The sequence below is a fragment of the Calidris pugnax genome, unplaced genomic scaffold (assembly GCF_001431845.1).
Source record: "Calidris pugnax isolate Ruff unplaced genomic scaffold, ASM143184v1 scaffold52, whole genome shotgun sequence".
NCBI classification, from domain to species: domain Eukaryota; kingdom Metazoa; phylum Chordata; class Aves; order Charadriiformes; family Scolopacidae; genus Calidris; species Calidris pugnax.
Genome location: NW_015090811.1, coordinates 1,788,162 through 1,807,637, shown reverse-complemented (window position 1 = coordinate 1,807,637; position 19,476 = coordinate 1,788,162). Strand labels below are relative to the sequence as shown.

At 43.1% G+C, this 19,476-nt stretch overlaps 1 protein-coding gene across 5 annotated transcripts; it reads left to right on the top strand.

Annotated features, from left to right (window-relative positions):
- Positions 1 to 140: 140 nt before the first annotated feature.
- On the top strand, positions 141 to 19,003 carry LRRC34 (leucine rich repeat containing 34). 5 transcript variants are annotated; one of them, XM_014938780.1, is made up of 13 exons: positions 141 to 632; positions 6,781 to 6,908; positions 7,504 to 7,711; positions 8,257 to 8,369; positions 9,276 to 9,400; positions 9,552 to 9,616; positions 11,216 to 11,299; positions 13,250 to 13,378; positions 14,490 to 14,585; positions 16,490 to 16,644; positions 16,750 to 16,905; positions 18,111 to 18,237; positions 18,533 to 19,003. In XM_014938780.1, the coding sequence occupies exons 4-13, from the start codon at positions 8,263 to 8,265 to the stop codon at positions 18,734 to 18,736; spliced, it is 1,248 nt and encodes a 415-aa protein (XP_014794266.1). In that variant the 5' UTR covers positions 141 to 632; positions 6,781 to 6,908; positions 7,504 to 7,711; positions 8,257 to 8,262; the 3' UTR covers positions 18,737 to 19,003. The 5 variants fall into 5 exon arrangements, with proteins under 5 accessions (XP_014794266.1, XP_014794265.1, XP_014794267.1 ...); XM_014938779.1 differs by having other exon boundaries at positions 8,260 to 8,369; positions 18,533 to 18,736; XM_014938781.1 differs by having other exon boundaries at positions 9,279 to 9,400; positions 18,533 to 18,736.
- The last annotated feature ends 473 nt before the right edge of the window (positions 19,004 to 19,476 follow it).

Below are 19,476 nucleotides of genomic sequence, written 5' to 3'. Positions count from 1 at the left end.
TTAATAACATATCCTTTCAGATTCTCTGGGCCATGCTTACACTGCTATATAAGCTTAATCTTCATATTGTGAACACAGCGACGACTGCTTTCAAAAGAGAAAAGTCGATTCTATGATTCTATGATACAGAACCGCTATTTAACCTTCTGCATGCACAGATCATTCCACTTAATAACATATCCTTTCAGATTCTCTGGGCCATGCTTACACTGCTATATAAGCTTAATCTTCATATTGTGAACCCAGCGATGGCTGCTTTCAAAAAAGCAGTGATGATTTCAGGTGGACACGCTGCAGGTTTGCCAAGGGAGGGAAGTGGCTGGGATGTGCTAATGCAGGTGGGTGGAGAGGGTGAGTGTGGCCTCCTGTATACAAGGAAAATGCCTCTAATGTGAAAATTCTTGAAAACTCTGTGTTTTAAATTTTAGTTTCTTCCCCCCCCCCCAAACTGTTGCCTCTTTGTGAATGCATTGAATCAACATAATTGTGAGATCTGGAAAGCATCCCAACAACTCAAGATTATATATTAGTCCAGTAGGAATACAGAAGGAGCTGTTCCGCCTTTGCTGTGGTCTTTGATGCTGTCTCATAGTGTAGATGAGTCCTGTGTACAGAATCAGCATAAAATCAAGGTAAGAAACAGTTGACTGGTGCCTTTGCAGGTCTCGGGAGCAAGGGAAATTTTGTGGTAGATTACATCAGAGATAAATCCTGATTTAACCAGGACATAGCAAAGATTTTGGATGCAGAGCAATCCATGAGCATCTGGATAAGGCTATGCAAAGATTTCAGGATACTTCAGGGATGCTTCTTCTCATTCTGAGCTGTTTCAGCCTTTCTGTACAGACCCTTTTATGACATGCAGCACAAACCCAAACTTCCACATCTAAGAGTCTGATCTAGAACATATGAAAGCCAATGGGGGTCCTGCAGTGCCTTTCCTGCATTCAGGATTAATCCATTTACCTTCATAACACCTTGTGACATAGACAGTGATCTTATCTTTACCCTAAAGATGAAGGAAATAAGCAAAGTTTATAATTCAAAGCCAGTGGGCACCTTCTGGCTAAGAGCAGAGCACCCTGCTCTGTGCCCAAGACTTGTTAGAAAAAGCACCAACTTGGGATGTTTAAGTGGCTCCTGCTTTATTTATTTGATAATTTCTTATTTGGTATTTTATTGTATTTCCTTACACAGAACCAAATTCTGTTCAAAGCGTAGTTACTCGTGTCGTGGAGCATGTTAACCCACACGTGAGCTCAAAGGCTGCAGTGGGATTATTCATTGGTAAGGTATTTTAGGAAGTAAAGATATTACATCTACCCACTGAGTGAGGAGTCTTAGAGAAATCCTGAGGCAGCTTGAGGGATAAAGTGCTGCTCAATTAGCCCTGAGTATATCTACACACTGCAGCAGTCTCCTGGAGGAGAGGATCATTCAGTGGCACTTTCCTAACTTGCTAGGACCCTGCTCAGCAAGTTCTCCTGTGCAGATGCAGATCAATATTCACCTTTCTGTCCAAGTGACCCTTCCAACATCAACTTCTGGCTGGACAGCAGCTGACCATGCTGTGCTGATGCCTCTTGATCATCTAATCCATGATTTCATGTGAGGTTCTCTGTGGACTTCCTCGTTCCAGTTTCAATTCCACTTGAAAAGAGCACTCAGCTCTTCCAGCTCTGAGAAATGTGAGATGGAGTGTCTTGGTCAGAGGTAGCAGGGAATTGCTGCAGTGTGGGGTCCTTTATTTTCTACAGAGATCCTCAGTCTCTGAAATGAAACAAAGAGCCCCTGCTTCATACAGTGCTAACAAGAGAAACTTTGAAGTATTGACTCAAGCCAGGAGAGTTATTATAACGTGGAAGTACCATCATCTCTGTTTATCAGCAGCACACCAACCTCTTCTCTTAATCTCTTGCCTTTCTGTGACTTTCCTCCTCAAACCTGCCTTTGGTCCAACTGGGAAATTGATCCTTCATCTATTCTGTGAGAATCTCTCTGAATCTCTCCTTTCTCACTGAACCTTTCTCTCCAGCTCAATAAATCAGCTGGCCCGTGTTTAAAGTCTGGTGTTTATTGTAATCATACTGACTGAACTGGACTTCAGTATTGGGGTTTCTTGCTCCTTTGTGCTTGGGTTCCTCATTCCCAGCTCCAGAGCACAGTATGGACTCACTGCTCACAACCTCCTCTTGCTGTTCATGATCCCCTTCTCAGTCCTTTGCCCTCTTATGGTTCTCTCATACCTATTTTTCCAGTAAAAAGCTTTTATTAAATCACTTCCATTGAATGTACTACCTATCTCCTGCTCTTCCCAGAAATATCTCTCTTTCAGTGATTTCTTGGTACTCTCTGAATCATTCTTCTCTCTGTGCCTCTTTGCCTTCGCTCAGGGTGAAAATATTTCATAAGACACCTCCAAACAATCAAAACAGCATCCATTACCTAGTAAAATGGAAAGCCAAAACTGAGCCATCCCACTTTTTTTGCACTCCCAGCTCTCTCCTGCCAACGATCATAGTAAGAGATTTCAGTATCAATCTGTTCAAGAGGCAAACGGCAATAAGCTCCATCCCCTGGAGCAGATGTAGCTGCAGCATTTGGAGACTACTACCTAGAGGTGGAGCTCTAGGAAGAGCTGGGTCTGGGTGACCTTGTCTTCACCACCTCCTCCAGGATGCCACCACCTTCTCTGAGGCAACTCTTCCAGTTGGGAGTCACCTTGTCCCTCCAGGGAAGGGACAGAAGGACTGCAGTTCTGACCAGCCAATTAAACTAAATAAAAGGCTCTGCTCCCACCCAGTCCTGCATTGTGATTCTGCATGGTGGCCAGTCCCAGTCCAGCTCTGTGCTTTATGTGTGCTGCAAATAAAACTCTGGAGGGGTTTAAGGAGTAACTGAGAAATACACAATAAAAACTAGACAAGGACATCAGCTGTGTAGAACAAAGAGCTACCTGTGAAGTGCTGTGGAAAGACATGGTTGCATATAAATTTGGCGTGCTAGAATTATAGTAAGGAGTGTTTCTCATGGTTCTTTTGAATAACGAAGGTGTTAGGACATGCCAGGACCTGGAATCATCACAGAATATGGCATTCTGCAGACTCTCTGCTTTCAAATAAGCCTGTCGTACACAGACGTTTTACAAACTGTCTCCAAGCTCTCTCGGAGAGGAGCGGTGCCGCTGAGGATCTGACAGCTTGCACTCATTCCAAAGACTGTAACTCCAGATTGTCAAAACAGCAGTGAACAGTTTTGCAAACGTGTAGAGATACTTTGAAAACAGCTTTTTACACCTCTGTAAGACAGGATGGTAACGCGGGTGCTGGTAGAATTGCATGTGTTCTGCCTGCCTGGAGTCCTCCTCCGTATTTCCAAACAAGGTACTGATCATTTCTGAATGTAAAACTCATTAAATAACTGCTAGTAGCTGGGACCCCAAATATTGTTCCATTCTAGACATGGCTGTACCTCACTGACTGGAAAACAGATTTCTAGGAATTGCATGTAAAATACGTCGGGATTCAGAAAAAAAAGAACACTTCATTGCACCAAATTCCTACAGATTAGGTTAATTTCCAGTTAATTGGCTGCCTTCATGCTTTGAGATAACATGCATCTGGAATGAGATTAATATCATGAATGTTTCAGAATCTGCCTGATTCAACTGGAGTCAATGTTGACAAAAATACAAAACAAACTTCAAAAAATAATGTTTTCATTGTAACACTGATTCAAATGCTTTCATAGCTACTTGTCTCCCACTTGCTTATCTCTGCTCACATTTGCCCTCCTTGTAAATGAAAAGAGCTCTGTGTAGTTTACTGCCCAAATATCACTTTTGGTATTGAATCCTTTTCCAGGCTTCTCTTTTCCCTTCCTTTTCTTTTCCTTCTTTCTTTTTTTTTTCCATTAGATTCTTAAGCATCAAGAAAGGTTCCAAACCTCTTCTGGTTCATCACCCCACACTGCAAACTTTGGATCTGAGATAGAGAGAAGAACAATCTGGTTACCTGGAGGAAAAGGGTAAAAGCAAACAGTCATGTGGAAGAGTGTAACAGCTGGATATTCTTGGTGCAAAAATCCAGGCACATTGTGGTCTCCAAAAAACCCTTTTATGCTGTATCAGACTACCTTGTTTGCAGCTAAGACAGAATGCCAGCCATTTGACTTTTCCTTTACTCTGAGTGTTACTTTTTTCAAGAGGAATTTCTTACGAACACAGCCTTTGATTAGAGTAGTAAATGACTGTGTCTACACATCTTTAAATGTCATCTTTTAGTTCAGAAGAACAATTTGGGAGAAACACATTGGTTCATGAAGAAATTACAGATTTTACAGAAAGAGAGGAGTAATTTAGGTTCAGAAGAATCAAGGACTGAGGATTTGCTTTTCCTTCCTTCTTGCCTTGTATTTTTTCTGAGCAAATCAATTCCATGGGCCATCGGTGGTACAGACTGATGTCTTCTGGGAAAAACAAACAAACATAAAAGACACAAAAAATGTGTTTTGTTTTATCTGTTTGCACAATGGATCTTCAATTCTCTACGGTCAAAGAGTGGAAAATGCCACCTGCAGTTAGTTTCATCTATAAGCAATGCCTTGTGTATATATTGTGGTGTCTTTCTTAATGCCCTTACCTTTAAGTTCATGGCCTTTTTACGCCTTTTTTTCCTGTAAGTATTCCCAGATGTCCCCTGACAGCACACTTCAGTCAGAAGGTCTGTCATAAGGGTTCCCATCCACAAAGACCAGCTCCAGCTGCTGAAGACTGTCCAAATCCTGGGGCAGCCAGGACAGGGCAGCTGGGACAGGTGATTATTCTTCTGAGCAAGCAGTTTTTGCAAACCTGACCACACAAAAGCTGCAGCACAAAGAACAGGAATGATGGGGAGAATTTCTGCGTGATCCCTGCACATGGATGATGCACAAACATCTCACTCTGTGCATGTAACAAATGTGTGTGTTGAACATCTCACCAGAGTGTTTAAAATTCAAAGTATCTTCTCCCAAATACAGAAGGATGGGACTCAGGCTCTCCCAGCAAAGCATTTACTTCACCAGGTGGAGACTATTCAGTTGGCAGCCAGGTGGCCAAATCCAGCTTTTAAAAGCCCTGCTAATTGGCCCACCAACAGCACTAGTGAGCTAAGCCACTCAGAAATGCAATGAAGTGGGGAAGGTGGAAAGACTGAGCTGGGGAACCCCCTCAGAGATCTGGTTTCTGACTACCCTCCTGGAGTCACTGGTGGGTCTTCTCACATCAGGGGTGGGGTCTGCTTGGAGCTGAGTTTGGGGAAACACCCTTTTCCTTGGACTCCTGAGGTTGAGATGGGTTATGGGGGGTGTTGGGGGGAGAACCTTATGTCTGCTTGTCTTGGGCATAGTGCTTCCCTCACCCTCCCAGTTCCTTACTTTTATCCCATTTGGCTCCCATACAATTACAGGATGAGCCCTGAAGGATGCACTGCATTCCTTCCTTCCCTTCTCTCCCTCCTTCTTCCAAAATGCTTGCTGGTACTGGTGTCCTTAAGAACACAGAGACTATTTTTCACCTTGTATTTGGCACACAGAGTCTGGGAGGTGTTTAAGGAGGTTGTTTTGACAGTCAAATATTTTCAAGTGGGTCAATGAGCCAATAGCTGTGGGCAGAAACTCAAGATAATTATTCTCCATATGCAGTTCTTTCAGATTCTGGAAAATACTTGTGCATAATTTTTAATAAATAAAGTATTTTTCCTTAGCTTGATGCATAATGAATGTACAGAGAGTATCAGTAAGGTTTATAAACTGAGCTACCATTGGGATGGTGACCAAACACAGAGAGAAAACGTGAGGTTCAAACATGGAGTTTTGATACTGCTCCTATTCTGACACCCTGATGTGGTGCTGGGTGATGTCCCTAAGGAGACCAGGAGAACCTTCTGTCCTGCATTTGGGAGACGCTGAATTCCCTGGAAGTGCCGTACGGCAGCAAACCAAGATCATCCCCACCTTCGACTGCTCCTACCTGCAATTTGCTGATGTCTTCTGGCAGATTTGGGAATTGAATTCCTTCATCTTGGCCCAGGCATAATCACTCTAATGACTCCAGGAGAAAGATTTCCTTTGGAAAGATACTGAATCGGTTTTCAGACAGGCTGAGGCATTTCACATTTGTCAGTTCTTTCACCTCCGCAGGTATCCAGGCACAGACATTAAGAAGATACATTATGGCAATTAAACAGTAATCTTTGGGATTTTGTTTTTAGGGAAAAATCTCCAAGAAAATGCCGTGGAGCTGCATTACTGTTGATAGATGAACACAGAATATTCTGCTCATTAATATAAGATTACACCTCACAGTATGGTGGAAATTTTGGCCAAAAAAAAAAGAATCCATGTTGTTTCCTCTGCTGGAAAGATTTCTTATGGGGTTAATTTTATTTCTTAGCAGAAACATAAGTCTGCTGCTTCATTTCCTTTGTAGGCACAGTGCAGGGGAGAGTAATTTAAATGAATGAAATCTGTGATTCTTTTGCATAAATTGCTACTTCTGTAAATGTAACCTTCAAGAAGAAAATTGCACAAGTGAAAATCTTGGAAAGGAAACGCGTTATATGAAAAGGAAGGTGCGTTCTGAGCCCTAAAATCAGTATGGCCAGGAATACTGTTACACTTAAAATAGCACAGCTTTAGGGTATGAAATTGTTCATTATCAAATGAGCAGCAAACGTTAATGGTCTTAAAGGCATTAACAAAATCATATGCATTTTTAAATTGTCCTCTGCTCTGTTTCAGTTTGTGATGTATTGATTCTACGCAAGCGCAGCTCTTCTTTTCCAGTGTACCCAGCAAAAAATAAAAGATGCAAACAGGCTGAGGTGGTCCCTCCAGTCAGTGTTTCATCTTCACCGTTCAACACAAAGGTCAGTGTTTCCACCTTCTTGCTTTTTTTCCCCCCTGTCTGAATACTCAGATATCAGTGCTAATGAGTAACCCAGGCTGAGGTGCATTCCAGGTGGAAGGTGCCTTTTCCCTGTAGCAGGGAAAGGTGGCACCCGGGTGTAATGAAGAACTTGGATTTTGCAGAAGGGAAGTATCAGTAAAATAAAAATGAAAACAAAGGAACAACCAAATACCTCCTGTATCTGATTGTCATCCAGGGCCGATACTTCCAGATTTTTCATGGAGCATATGACTTTAGGATAAGTGATAAATTTATTTATTAGCAATATTTATTATATTTAGAATAAATATTATTATAAATATATATAAATGTCTGGACAGAGGAAACCTTTCAGCTGGCATTTAAGGAATGATAAGAGAGGACGTGGAGGTGGAGCTGTCAGTCATCTCCCACTGACACCCTTTTCTCTGCTGGGGGGGGCCATCATGTTTCCAGAGATGGGGAGTTTCCAGTTGCCACCGGGACAAGGAGAAAGAACTGAGTGACCACCATGCTGGGCTTCCCAGCCTAATTCAGACGTTGCCTGAGGGTATTTTCTTTTTCTTTGGCTGCAGGTTCTGTACCGGGGTGCGTGCCCCACAGGCTGTGGGACGGGAGAGCGTGCGATGCCAGGCCACCCCCTCCCACCTACAAGGGCAGCAGTGAAGTGGCTGGAAGGATTTATTTGATGGAAAAGAGCAGCACAGGCACCTTTGAAGTAGCTGCTAATCTGTGTAACCATGGAAATTTTGGCAAAGGCTGCTAGGAGTAAATACTCTGGGGGTGAGCTGCTGAAAGTCCCCTCCCAGGGGAGGCCCCAGATGCTGTGGGGCCTCCTGCCAGGGCCCTGGGCTGGGCCTGGCCACCTTTGCCCACTCCCTCTGGGTGGTGGGGACCTGGGACACCCTCCTTGGAAACGGGCTCCATGTCCACACCTTATTGACCTTGTGGAGTCGCCTGGCTCACCCGTGGGGCAGAGCTCACCCGTGGGTTGACGTGGGGAGAGGGTGATCACTTCAGGTAGGCACAAGGAGGTTGGGGGCACAGCTGCTTTACAGGGAAAAAGGACCTACCTCTATGAATATTAATCCTCTCTTACCTCACATCCCACATGAAGGCGGATCAGAAACACGTCCATAATTCCATTTTTTTCCCTCGAGCTTTTCCTGTCTGTATCTGTATTATCCTTGTGCTGCATACCAAGAGTTGTAACCCTTTTCAGACCATTTTTCTTGCTAAGCAGAGCCCGGCACCACAGGCACTGGGGTCCATGGTGATGTTGCTAGGCTGCCCTAACTGTGCACTAACACTTTGGTTTGTTTTTCCAGCAGGTCATGGCAGTTCATCCAGATCTTCACCAGGGCTATGTGCTGGCCTGCCAGAGCTTGGGCCGACCCGAAAACCCCTTCATCGCTTGTGTGCTCCAAGAAGCTGATAAAATGTAAGGAAATAACAAACAGCGTGTTTCAGATGCTTCTGAAAGCCTTTCACAAAACAGCAGGGCAAGGAATTGAACAATGAGAAAGTTCATGCAGTTTCAGGCTTAAACACAAATCATATTTAGCATTTACTGCTGAGGTTCTGCTTTGACTCATCTTGACATCATCTTGGCAGAAGTTTCTAGCTATATATCCCGTCTGGGCAGCTTTACAAGCAGTGAAATAAAATAAAAAAAAATTAAAAAGTGAAAAATGTAGAGGATGGTGCCTTTGTGTCCCTTAAAGAAGCCAAACCCAGTGTCTAGTCATCCTAACTCCCTTCCTTTTGTCTCGCTCCTGTTTAAAAAGCCTCAGCTGCATCCAGTTAGCTTCCAGCTGGTAACGCTTCCCTGAGCTGTCTCTGAATCCTGCCAAGGTATTAACCACCCAAATTCTCTCTCGTTATGTGGTGAGGTAGGGCTTCCTCTCACAGATGCTCCTGGGGTCAAAGTTAATTGTCCTTTGGAGAGAAAACCTGAGAAAATACAGCGTAGTGAAATGGTTTGCATTAGGTTTTTGATCCTGAGGGAAGGATGGAGTAAATAAAGGGAACAAGTTAAAAGGAGATGATGAGGTAACCTGCAGGATAGGTTTTATTTCTGTCTGCCTTCCCCTCATCTTGCTTCTTCCTGCTTTCTGTGCTAAGTGTGGTCGTGCAACCATGCAGTGGCTTCAGAGAGAAGGGACATTGCTGAGGGACAGCCTGAACCATGTCGTCTGTCATGGTGTTACCAGAGGGAGTGGTGGCAGCTCACTGCGTGCAAACACACTGGCGAGGGCAAGCGTGGCTACCCTCTGCATCTGGAGAGAGGGTTCATTGCTCTGTATCATTTTACTTCTGCCCATTTGCTCACGTTTTTCTGTTACAGCAGATGCTCAAAAGGGATCACATTAAAAATAGCTGGAAATAATCATCTGGAGCCTGTGCAGAGAGTTACAGATGATGATCTTCAGGTTCTTGCCTCTGTCTTGTCCAACACTGTATTTGTCACAGGTAAGCTTTTTTCATGTAGGTATGACATGGCTGTGCTAATATGAGAAAACATAAGCAGCCTTGATTTCAACCTTAATTCATCCTGATTTCTTTTTGTCTAGGGATCAGTTAATTGCACATACGCATCTGTCACAGTCTTCTTCTTTTTCAGGTTTGGATCTTCGGTATAATGCATTGACTGATGCTGCAGCAAAGCATGTGGCAGCATTCCTCCAGGTGCCAAAATGATATTTATCATGAGCAACTTGTAGTTTATTTGGCTAATATAATATTTATCTGTGATAAACTGGAGACAAGAATGTATTGGTTTGGCAAAATTCCATTAATTCTGACTTTCGCTTCCAAATCCATCCCACTAGAATCTCAGATTGCATTGTCTGGGGAGATTTTTAATTTCTGGTAGGAAAGCATTTGACATTTGGCTGGGGCGTCATGAAGAAAGAACAGTGGAATAAACTGTGGGGCTTTCAGGCTTACAGTTTAGTTCAACAAAGGAGATAGTGGTAGTGTCAAGTGTGCCAGGGCCTTTGGTTTACATGCTTTATGGTAGGAAAGCATTTGACATTTGGCTGGGGTGTCATGAAGAAAGAACAGTGGAATAAACTGTGGGGCTTTCAGGCTTTCAGTTCAGTTCAACAAAGGAGATCATGGTAATGTCAAGTGTGCCAGGACCTTTGGTTTATATAATATTTATCTGTGATAAACTGGAGACAAGAATGTATTGGTTTGGCAAAATTCCATTAATTCTGACTTTCGCTTCCAAATCCATCCCACTAGAATCTCAGATTGCATTGTCTGGGGAGATTTTTAATTTCTGGTAGGAAAGCATTTGACATTTGGCTGGGGCGTCATGAAGAAAGAACAGTGGAATAAACTGTGGGGCTTTCAGGCTTACAGTTTAGTTCAACAAAGGAGATAGTGGTAGTGTCAAGTGTGCCAGGGCCTTTGGTTTACATGCTTTATCATCTCTGTTAGCCTTTTTGTGGGTCTAAATTTTAATGCTGCCTGTCACTGTAAGTACCAGAATACAGGCAGAAAATGGTGAGTTGCCACTCATTGCCTGTGCTCCTGGAGCTCAGGGAGGGCCATTAAATCCACAAAAGGCCTGAAGGTTTGCATCCTATGTAGAGAGGCTGAGAGAGCTGGGGTTGTTCATCCTGGAGGAGGCTCCGGGGAGAACTTACAGCCCCTTCCAGTCCCTAAAGGGGCTACAGGAGAGATGGGGAGGGACTCTTCATCAGGGAGTGGAGTGATAGGATGAGGGGAAATGGTTTTAAACTGAAAGAGAGGAGATTTAGATTAGATCTCAGGAAGAAATTCTTTCCTGTGAGGGTGGTGAGACACTGGAAGAGGTTGCCCAGAGAAGCTGTGGCTGCCCCATCCCTGGAGGGGCTCAAGGCCAGGCTGGATGGGGCTTGGAGCAACCTGGGCTGGTGGGAGGGGTCCCTGCCCAGGGCAGGGGGGTGGGAACTGGGTGATCTTTAAGGGCCCTTCCAACCCAAACCATTCTATGATTTTATGATTCTATGATCTGAGCTTGACCAGCTGCTTCGTTTGGCTGTGCTGAGCACCTGGGTTCCTAGGTGGTGTCTGTAAGCCCCACGAGGACCCACACACTATGTGTTTTTTCTGCCTTTCCGTCACCATCTGACATACTCTGTCATTCTTTAACTGCTTCTCCAAATCAGGGGCTGCCTGGAATGCAGGGAAGGACAAAGGCTTTAAGTCCATGTATGATGTATCTCCTTTTTGAAAAATGCAGGCACACTCTGGAAGAAAAAAGACTCATTGCTTTCTGCTTTGTCTGGTCCTCAGGAAAACTCCACTCTGCGGTACCTTAACCTGATGTTTAATGATATTGGCACAAGCGGAGCCGAGCTGATAGCGAGGGCGCTCCACGTGAGTATTCGTCTGGGAGATTTAGACAACAGCAGCTGGTTTGATATTTTTTGCTTTTGATGCAGAGGACTAGCTGTCCTGCCAACACCAGGGCTGCCTGAAAGGGCCCTCTGTCTTCGGTCCATTCAGCGTTTTGCTGTCTCACAGGGTTTGCTTGTTTTCCCCAAGGCAGACTTCAGAAATCAGGTTTCACACAAGAGAAAGTTGCATTAACACTTAATTAGCACAACTATCACAGATGGATTTTTCTGTGTGAAAAATGCTATGCTATAGAGTATATAATGCCATCCATTTTTTGTTTTGTTTTTTTTTTAAAAAATGTATTCAATTTGCCTGGACCTTGATGTCAATATTTGTCTTGATTCAAGATGTCTGAGACATGTTTTCAAAACTTCGCCTTACAGCAGCAGCATGAAAACATGTTTGTTATATTTAATGTGGTTTCCCAAGGAAATGAGGCTTGTGTGTAAGATTTGTTATGTTTGTGAAATGAGACCGGCGTGGGCTCGCTCTTCCTCCTTCATAGACTTTCAACTCTGAACTGATTTCAGCTCTGCTTGACAGGCTTCCAAAACGCGGAGGTTGTAGAGTACATTGTACAACACGGGGCTTGCAAGGAACCCCAGAGCTGTTTGTGGGGCTCCCCCCTGGCAGCATTTGCTGAGCAGGAGGGTGGCAGGACCCGACCACCAGTCCCTTGGCTGCTGGGCCGGGCTGGGGGGGATCTGAGGGTGAAAAGGGGGCTGTTACTGAGGGAGGGAGAAGGAAGGAGATGCTGTCGTGAGGTATCGCAGCTGGGGAAGGGGTACCAGCGAGATATAAAAGCTGTATGAATCATAGAATCGTAGAATGGTTTGGGTTGGAAGGGACCTCAAAGATCATCAAGTTCCTACCCCTGTGCCATGGGCAGGGACACCTCCCACTAGAGCAGGTTGCTCAAGGCCCCATCCAGCCTGGCCTTGAACACTTCCAGGGATGGGGCATCCACAACTTCCCTGGGCAACCTGTTCCAGTGTCTCACCACCCTCATAGTAAAAAATTTCTTCCTGAGATCTAATCTGAATCTTTTTTCTTCCAATTTAAAACCGTTTCCCTTTGTCCTATCACTACACTTCCTGGCAAAGAGTCATTCTCCAGCTCTTCTGTAGGCACCCTTCAGGTATTGAAAGGCCGCTATAAGGTCTCCCCGGAGCCTTCTCTTCTCCAGGCTGAATGAACCCAGGTTTTGTTAGTTTTGCTGCTCACAGAACTACTTGTTTTGCAATCTCTTACTTACTTAATCATAACCTCTGATAATGGGTGATTGCGGTGGTACTGAGGAATTAAAAATACACAACTACTCTGCCTTGCACTTAGGGCTCTATCAGTTGAATGGATATTTCATATGCACTGAAGCTCTATGGAGGGTGAGGGGAGTGATGGTGACTTTTCTAGACCTCTGATCAGACCTTTCTGTGGCCACCTCCAGTCCTGCAGAGACCTACACATGGGTTTGGCTCTGCATGGAGTCGTCCTGCCGAAGGCAACCCGCTTCACTGAGCTGTCACCAGCCACGAGGTTTAAAAGCCTCTGAAAAATAAAGCAAATTACATTCTTGTTTAAAAAATGCTGACTAGATTTAGATCAGTTTTGATGTGATTTCCATTCCAGCTGTCAATTTAGGCAGAAATATCTGCCTGGATTATTTTCATGAGTGTAAAATTTGGGAAACTGGGAGAAACAAAACCTTTCAAATACTCGAATTTTGTTTCCAGACTCTCACATGTTTGATTCCACTGAGGGGAGGCTGAGCCAACTGCTTAATCAGCATTATCACTTAGACAGAATTCTTCTGGAAGGATGTTTTGTCTTTGTGTGACAACCAGCAGGATTCCCAGGGAAAAGGACAGTGTTGTTTTTCAGGCCGTTTAAAAGGGATTGATTTTTTTTTTACATTCTTATTTTGTCTAGAGGAATGAAACTCTTGTGTATTTGAGAATGACTGGAAACAAAATAGGAAACAAAGGTGGAATGTTCTTTGCTTCAATGCTGCAAATTAATTCAACCTTAGAGAAGCTGGATCTTGGAGACTGTGATATGGTGAGTAACCCAGTAAAATTATCAGCAATGACATAAGTCTTTCAAGGGTATTACAAAGGTTCTGCAGTGCTTAATTAGGAGAAAATGCCATCTCTTGCCATTGATTTTACATTTTGAGATAGCGCTAAGCGAGGTGCTTCCCACTCTGGCCAGTAAAAGACTGTGGATGGCTTTTAAAAACCTGTAGGGTACAGCAGAAGGTGGCAACTGGAGCTGTGAACCTCCTCCTGGGGCAAGATCCCAGTGCCTGACTGATGGTGTGTCCTTGTGCCACCACATCAGAAGGGCTGGAAGGTGGAAGTGGTTCTTCTCCCTGCCTGGGAGAATTTTATTATATTTTTTTTTTATATTTGTTTCTTGGAATTACAGAATTTGCTCCTAAACTAGAAGAGGAAATATTTCTCAGAAACTGTGAAGGGTGCTATGAAAATATGAACAAGGAAAGTGTAGCCAGTGTAGGATTTATTTGAAAGCTTAATATATTTATGCTTGGTAGGGAGTTAATAGAAAACTGATTTAAAATGAAATAGCTTTGGGTGTAGACCATCCTAACTGGAAAATAACATAAATACGTGAGCAAACAAGAAGGAAATAATAAAAAAAATCTGAACTGGCCTGTATTCTAGACTGTCACTACTCCGTATCACATTAATTCACATGTAGTGTGAATTTACCTAGTGGAAAAATTTTGGCCAAAACTTTCAGCAAAGACCTTTAGGGAACATGGCCAAGCTGATTTTAATTCATAAATCAGGAAAACCAAAATACAGGATCAATTAAACAGACAAAGATCTTTGAGATGCATTATTCTTGCTTTTTATTTTCTGAGTTGCCAAATTTTGTGGTCATTTGTACTACTTAGTCTAATTCCACTCTATTATTCCAGAGGGAGTTAGCACTGGTATTATCAGAAAATACATTATGTGTCTGTAAGCACTTGCATTTCTCCAGAGGACGTGGAGGCAGAAATAATAGTATTTCCAATCTGAGCCCATTTGATGTTTTTGATCTTCGGACGATCAATTTCACGAAGCCGCAGTAATTTGGTGGCTTGATCTATACATTGGACGGGGTTTCTCTAAAGAGTTTGTTTGTTTATTTTCATTTCCAGGGCACACAGTCTCTAATAGCAACAGCAACAGCCCTGACTCAGAACAAATCAGTCAAAGCAATAAACCTAAATCGTCCTTTACTCTACAGCCAAGAGGTACGTAATAGACTGTGGTGTCGGAGCCAAGAGAGAAGCTCAAGTGAAGTCACTACTGATGTATTTATGGACAGTTGAGCTACACAGGGCTCTGGGTTTCCTTATGAAGTAAACAGTTGTAGAAATAATCTTTTTTGGTGCCAAGTTTTGTGCAGTCACAGGCTGCCCCTGTGTAACTAGAAGGTTAATTTTTTAAAAATGTCTTTCTTGATAGATATGTCTCAGTTAAATAGTGGGCTAACAGAGAGGGCTTGGTGTTGGAGAAACAAATACTCCTTCTGCTGTCAGGGCATGGAGAGTTTGGTGTATTGTTCTGCAGACTGAGGGAGAAATGCTGTTTAGCAGGAAATGAGGGGAAGAACAACAGCCTGGTGTTTATCTGCGCAGCGCGATACGTGGGCAACTGCCAGAGCCCGCAGCCTGGAGAAGAAAAGGCACATTTCAACAATATGCCACATTCACTGGGCTGGGGGGTTCAGTTCTTTCACCCTGTGAACGTGAAGCATGAATTTAACAAGTGAATGAACCTCATCAATGTAAAAACCTACGATGCATTTATTACCCGAAACAAAGACACAAACCCTCCAAAACAATCCAGTGCTGAAAGGAGGATCAGGGTTGGCTGGGGGAAGCTCTGCTGGATCACAGAATCACAGAATCTTAGTGGTTGGAAGGGACCTCTGAGATCGAGTCCAACCACAAAAAACAAAACAAAACAAAAAACAAAAACAAAAAACTGATGCCTACAGGCGCTCAGAGCTTCTGTGCCTGGCTGGTCCTGCTGAAGTCTTGGCTGCAGAGCTGGTTGGGGTGGTGGTTTCACCCGACCGGCAGCAGTTGTCAGGTGTCTGCGATAGGCATTTTCCTGATGGCAGGATAACGAAATTAAACTGTCAGATCTTCCTAAATTCACCTTAAAAGGTATTTAACAGTTGAATTAAAAGGTGAATTTAACAGTTTAAACAGATTTTAATTGTTTCGTTTCTATTAAGACAGGGCTTGATCCGCCTAAACCCAGTTTAGAAGTCAATTTAAACTACTGCTATTGAAAATGTAACTCAGGGGCTGGTGTGTATCTGTGGGTGACTCTATTTGCCATTGTTCCACCTTCAAATCTGTCATTTTCTCAGCCCTCTGGGTTGTTGCCTTATTTTTGGCTCACAGTATTCACTCAGTTTTTTCTTAACTAAACGTGACAACTTCAAAATGAACTTACTTTGTTTTACAGTGACAGGATATGTTTTTTTTTTCCCATAGCAATCCTGTTTCTTTTGATGAAATAATAGATTAGTGTCGTGGCAAAATACTTCTAATGTTAGTGAAGACTGACTCAAACATTCAGTGTTTTAAGAGCAATGACTGGGAGGAAAACTGATTAGACACAATGATTCAAACACTGATGCTTCTGATATTTGCAGGGACGTATGTAATACTGTAAGTGTCGTGGCAAAATACTTCTAATGTTAGTGAAGACTGACTCAAACATTCAGTTTTTTAAGAGCAATGACTGGGAGGAAAACTGATTAGACACAATGATTCAAACACTGATGCTTCTGATATTTGCAGGGACATATATAATACTGTAAACCTGCAAATATCTTTCTGGTATTTTTATATATTTATATATTTAATTTTTTAAATTTTTGGCTTTATCATAATATGTTGTTTCCTGGTTATTTCTGTAAACCTGCAAATATCTTTCTGGTATTTTTAATTTTTTTAAATTTTCAGCTTTATCATAATATATTGTTTCCTGGTTATTAGTTATATGAAGCTGTAATATATAGAACAGAACACTACTGATGACCAAACCCTTCTGTTAAGTTGTGCATCTTCCTTTTACTGAAACAAAACCGTATCTTATCCCAAAGTCCAGCTTAATCAAACTGAGTGTATGTTTTTAGGAAGAGACCACAGTTCATGTAGCTCTGATGCTGAAAAAGAACTCCTCTCTGGTGGAACTGCACTTGTGCAAGCACGAAATGAAAAACTTTGGTGTGGAGCGACTGTGTGAGGCGTTGTATGAAAACTCCAGCCTGAAATACCTCGATCTGAGCTGGTAAGAGTTATTACGCGACAGTGTCCTGACTAACATTAGACACTCATTTTAGCACCCTGGAAAAAAACCACCCTTTTAAAAAAAATATGTGTGTATCTCCTTCAGTAATGAAATAACCCGCGATGGAGTAAAATTTTTGGCAGAACTACTGAAACGGAACCAAACCCTGGAAATCCTAGATCTGAATGCAAACCGGATGGAAGATGATGGAGCCATCTACCTGAGTGAAGCCTTGGCTTTGAACAACAGGACCCTTCAGGCGTTAGTATTTACACAACTCCTCTGGAGACTTGCAGGTGTAATGACTCGGAGCACGAGGAACTCGGCCTTTGAGTTACTTTGGTGACTGAATGAAGTCCCCTGTAGCTTTGCGTGAGCGAAAGGAGTAGAACAGGAGGCCAAGATGTGCTGTTCAGTCCCATGTTCTAACACCTCACGTTCACCTTCCCGCACTGCCAGGGCCACGCGTAACTCATTTCATCCCCTTTGCCTTGTGCTTCCTCTTCTTTCATCTCGCATCCCTTGCTGTGTGGCCTGACGTGTGCTTGCTCTTCTATTTCAGGGGTTCTGGGGTTGAGGCTTAGATCAGTTCTGTAGTGGTTCATCTTACATGTGATTCTCAGCTTTTACAGTCATTCTAAGGGTTGGGGCGGGGAGTGGGGGAAGGAAATTAGACCTTATTAGTTCTTTCTGCATCTTTAAAGCATAGGTCCCTGTGGCTCACAAATGAAAACAAACCAAGAGCTGTACGTATTGAGAATTTTAAGATAATCGGACTCCGTGCAAGGATAAGGCACTATATTTGTTGATTCTGATCTTCGACACTTAAGAAAATCCTCCCTTTGCTTCCGGGTGAACCCAAAAGAGCTGTAATCTCCCCACCAGGGTGTATTTTGTAGCCGGCGTTAAACCCTGCGCCGGCAGGATGTAAAAGCTGATCAAAGGTGTTACCTGAAGCCATTGGTTTTAAGTAGCAGGGCTGAGGAGGTGGCGGCTGCAAGGTGCCTCTGAAAGCCTTCCAGGTTCACTAATATAAAAATAACTGCCTCTCTGCAAAGATCAAAGCTTAGCCTGGATAAATGCCAAGGCCTGGGCTTCAGGGCAGACGAGAGATGAGACCTGGCCACCACGCAGGGAAGTCACTGAGGCTGAAGAACTAAGTAGTGAGCAACCTGCCTGCATGAGGCACAGTGATGCCTCGAGAAATACCACCTCTATAGTCCAAACTCCCTTTAGCGACCCCAAAAAAGATTTTAAAGTAGGACTGGGCTTGACACAAATAAAAAAATTACGTTATTAACAAACATAAAATTGCAATCGACATACAATATATGATATATAATAATTTACGATGAGACAATACAAAATAAGAATAAATCTCTTAGTTTAAACTCTTGGTTTTAACTAAGAGATGGGAATTCTGTGGTTTGCCACACATTTGCCTAACTATTTTCTCTGGTTTTTAGGTTGTCAGTAGTAAGCAACAATATAAGTGGCAAAGGACTTACAGCTCTTGCGGATGCAATGAAAGCAAACATGGAACTCTCCTATATTTACATTTGGGGGAACAAATTTGACGAAGCCACCTGTATAGTAAGTGTTTGCTCCTGAACTCTGGTAAGAGGGCTGGGTTTTGTTTGTTTGTTGTTTTACAATCTTTGGGACTGCTACAGCAATTTGTGAGCAAGATACCTGTTTTAGTCTGGTTTATTTTGGTTTTAAATAAACATAATACGGTGGTGCTGTAATGAGACTCACTGGACATCAGCGTACTGAAATGATTGAGTACTCACCTCCTGCGTGTTATCTTCTAGAGCCTTCACTGCAGTCAAAGTGAAATATTACATGGCAGGTTCTTTTTTTTTTTTTTTTCCTTTACTCATTTCAGGCGTTTTCAGAATTAATTGAGACGGGCCGCTTGAAACCCAACCGTACGGACGTGGAGCCCTATGAAGTGGAGGGGCACGTTCACCTGGCAGAGCTCTCCTATGGCCTCAAGAAGCACTACTACTGGACACCCAGCTGTGGGGAGGGGACAAACAGGGACGCCAACGCCAGCCTGGCAGTCACCGCGGTGTCAGAGCACTTGTGAGTGAGGTGGTGGCAGCTGGATGCCCTCCACGTGCTTCAAGTTTTCCTGTCTTGTTTCTAGTCAAATAGATTCTGTCAGTACCCAACTTGCTGAATGTTGTGTTTTCAGGGTCTGTGGTCTAAAGTGGAATTAGAGATAAAATATGGAAGCAGTGACCTTAAAATTTGTTGCTAAAAACGCACGAGTTTAATATTAAAGACTTATTAATGTGGAAATGTATTAATTTTTCTGGAGTTCTTTCTATTACACGCTATCTCCTTTGCTTTACAGTGATCAGATGTAGGTCCAGGGTTCCCAGGTGACAGATGAATTTAGTGTAATAAGATGCCAAGAGGAGACACGTAGCCGGGAGAGCCCACAGGTGACATCCCTGCGTCCCAGCACATCAAACCCCCAAACACTTACACCCAGGGCTGCCCCTGGACTGCAAAGCAGACACGCTGTAGGACAAGGCTCCTGCTGAAGCTGAGAGAGGTTTGGGTAAACCCCTTTGTTGCTACTGAGCTCTATATACTCTCTCCTTTGATCTTTTTATCCAAGAGTGACTTCTTTTTTATTTAATCAAGTTAAACGAACTTAAGCATTAAAGCCACTCTAACGCTGGAACTTTAAAGCCAGTGAACTTTGTTCACTGGTATAGAAATGGTATTTTGATTCACTTGCAGCATGTACTTGTTTCTTGCACTACAAAAGAAAACCACCAAACTCGGTTTCATTATTTCTTCCTGTCTCTTGGAAAC

Bases quoted from the DNA above. Each gene is read 5' to 3' on its own strand.
- LRRC34 (XM_014938780.1), top strand. From the start codon at position 8,263: ATGGCAGTTCATCCAGATCTTCACCAGGGCTATGTGCTGGCCTGCCAG. The intron at 8,370-9,275 runs GTAAGGAAATAA...TTTCTGTTACAG, and splicing joins CTCCAAGAAGCTGATAAAAT to CAGATGCTCAAAAGGGATCA. The intron at 9,401-9,551 runs GTAAGCTTTTTT...CTTCTTTTTCAG, and splicing joins CAACACTGTATTTGTCACAG to GTTTGGATCTTCGGTATAAT.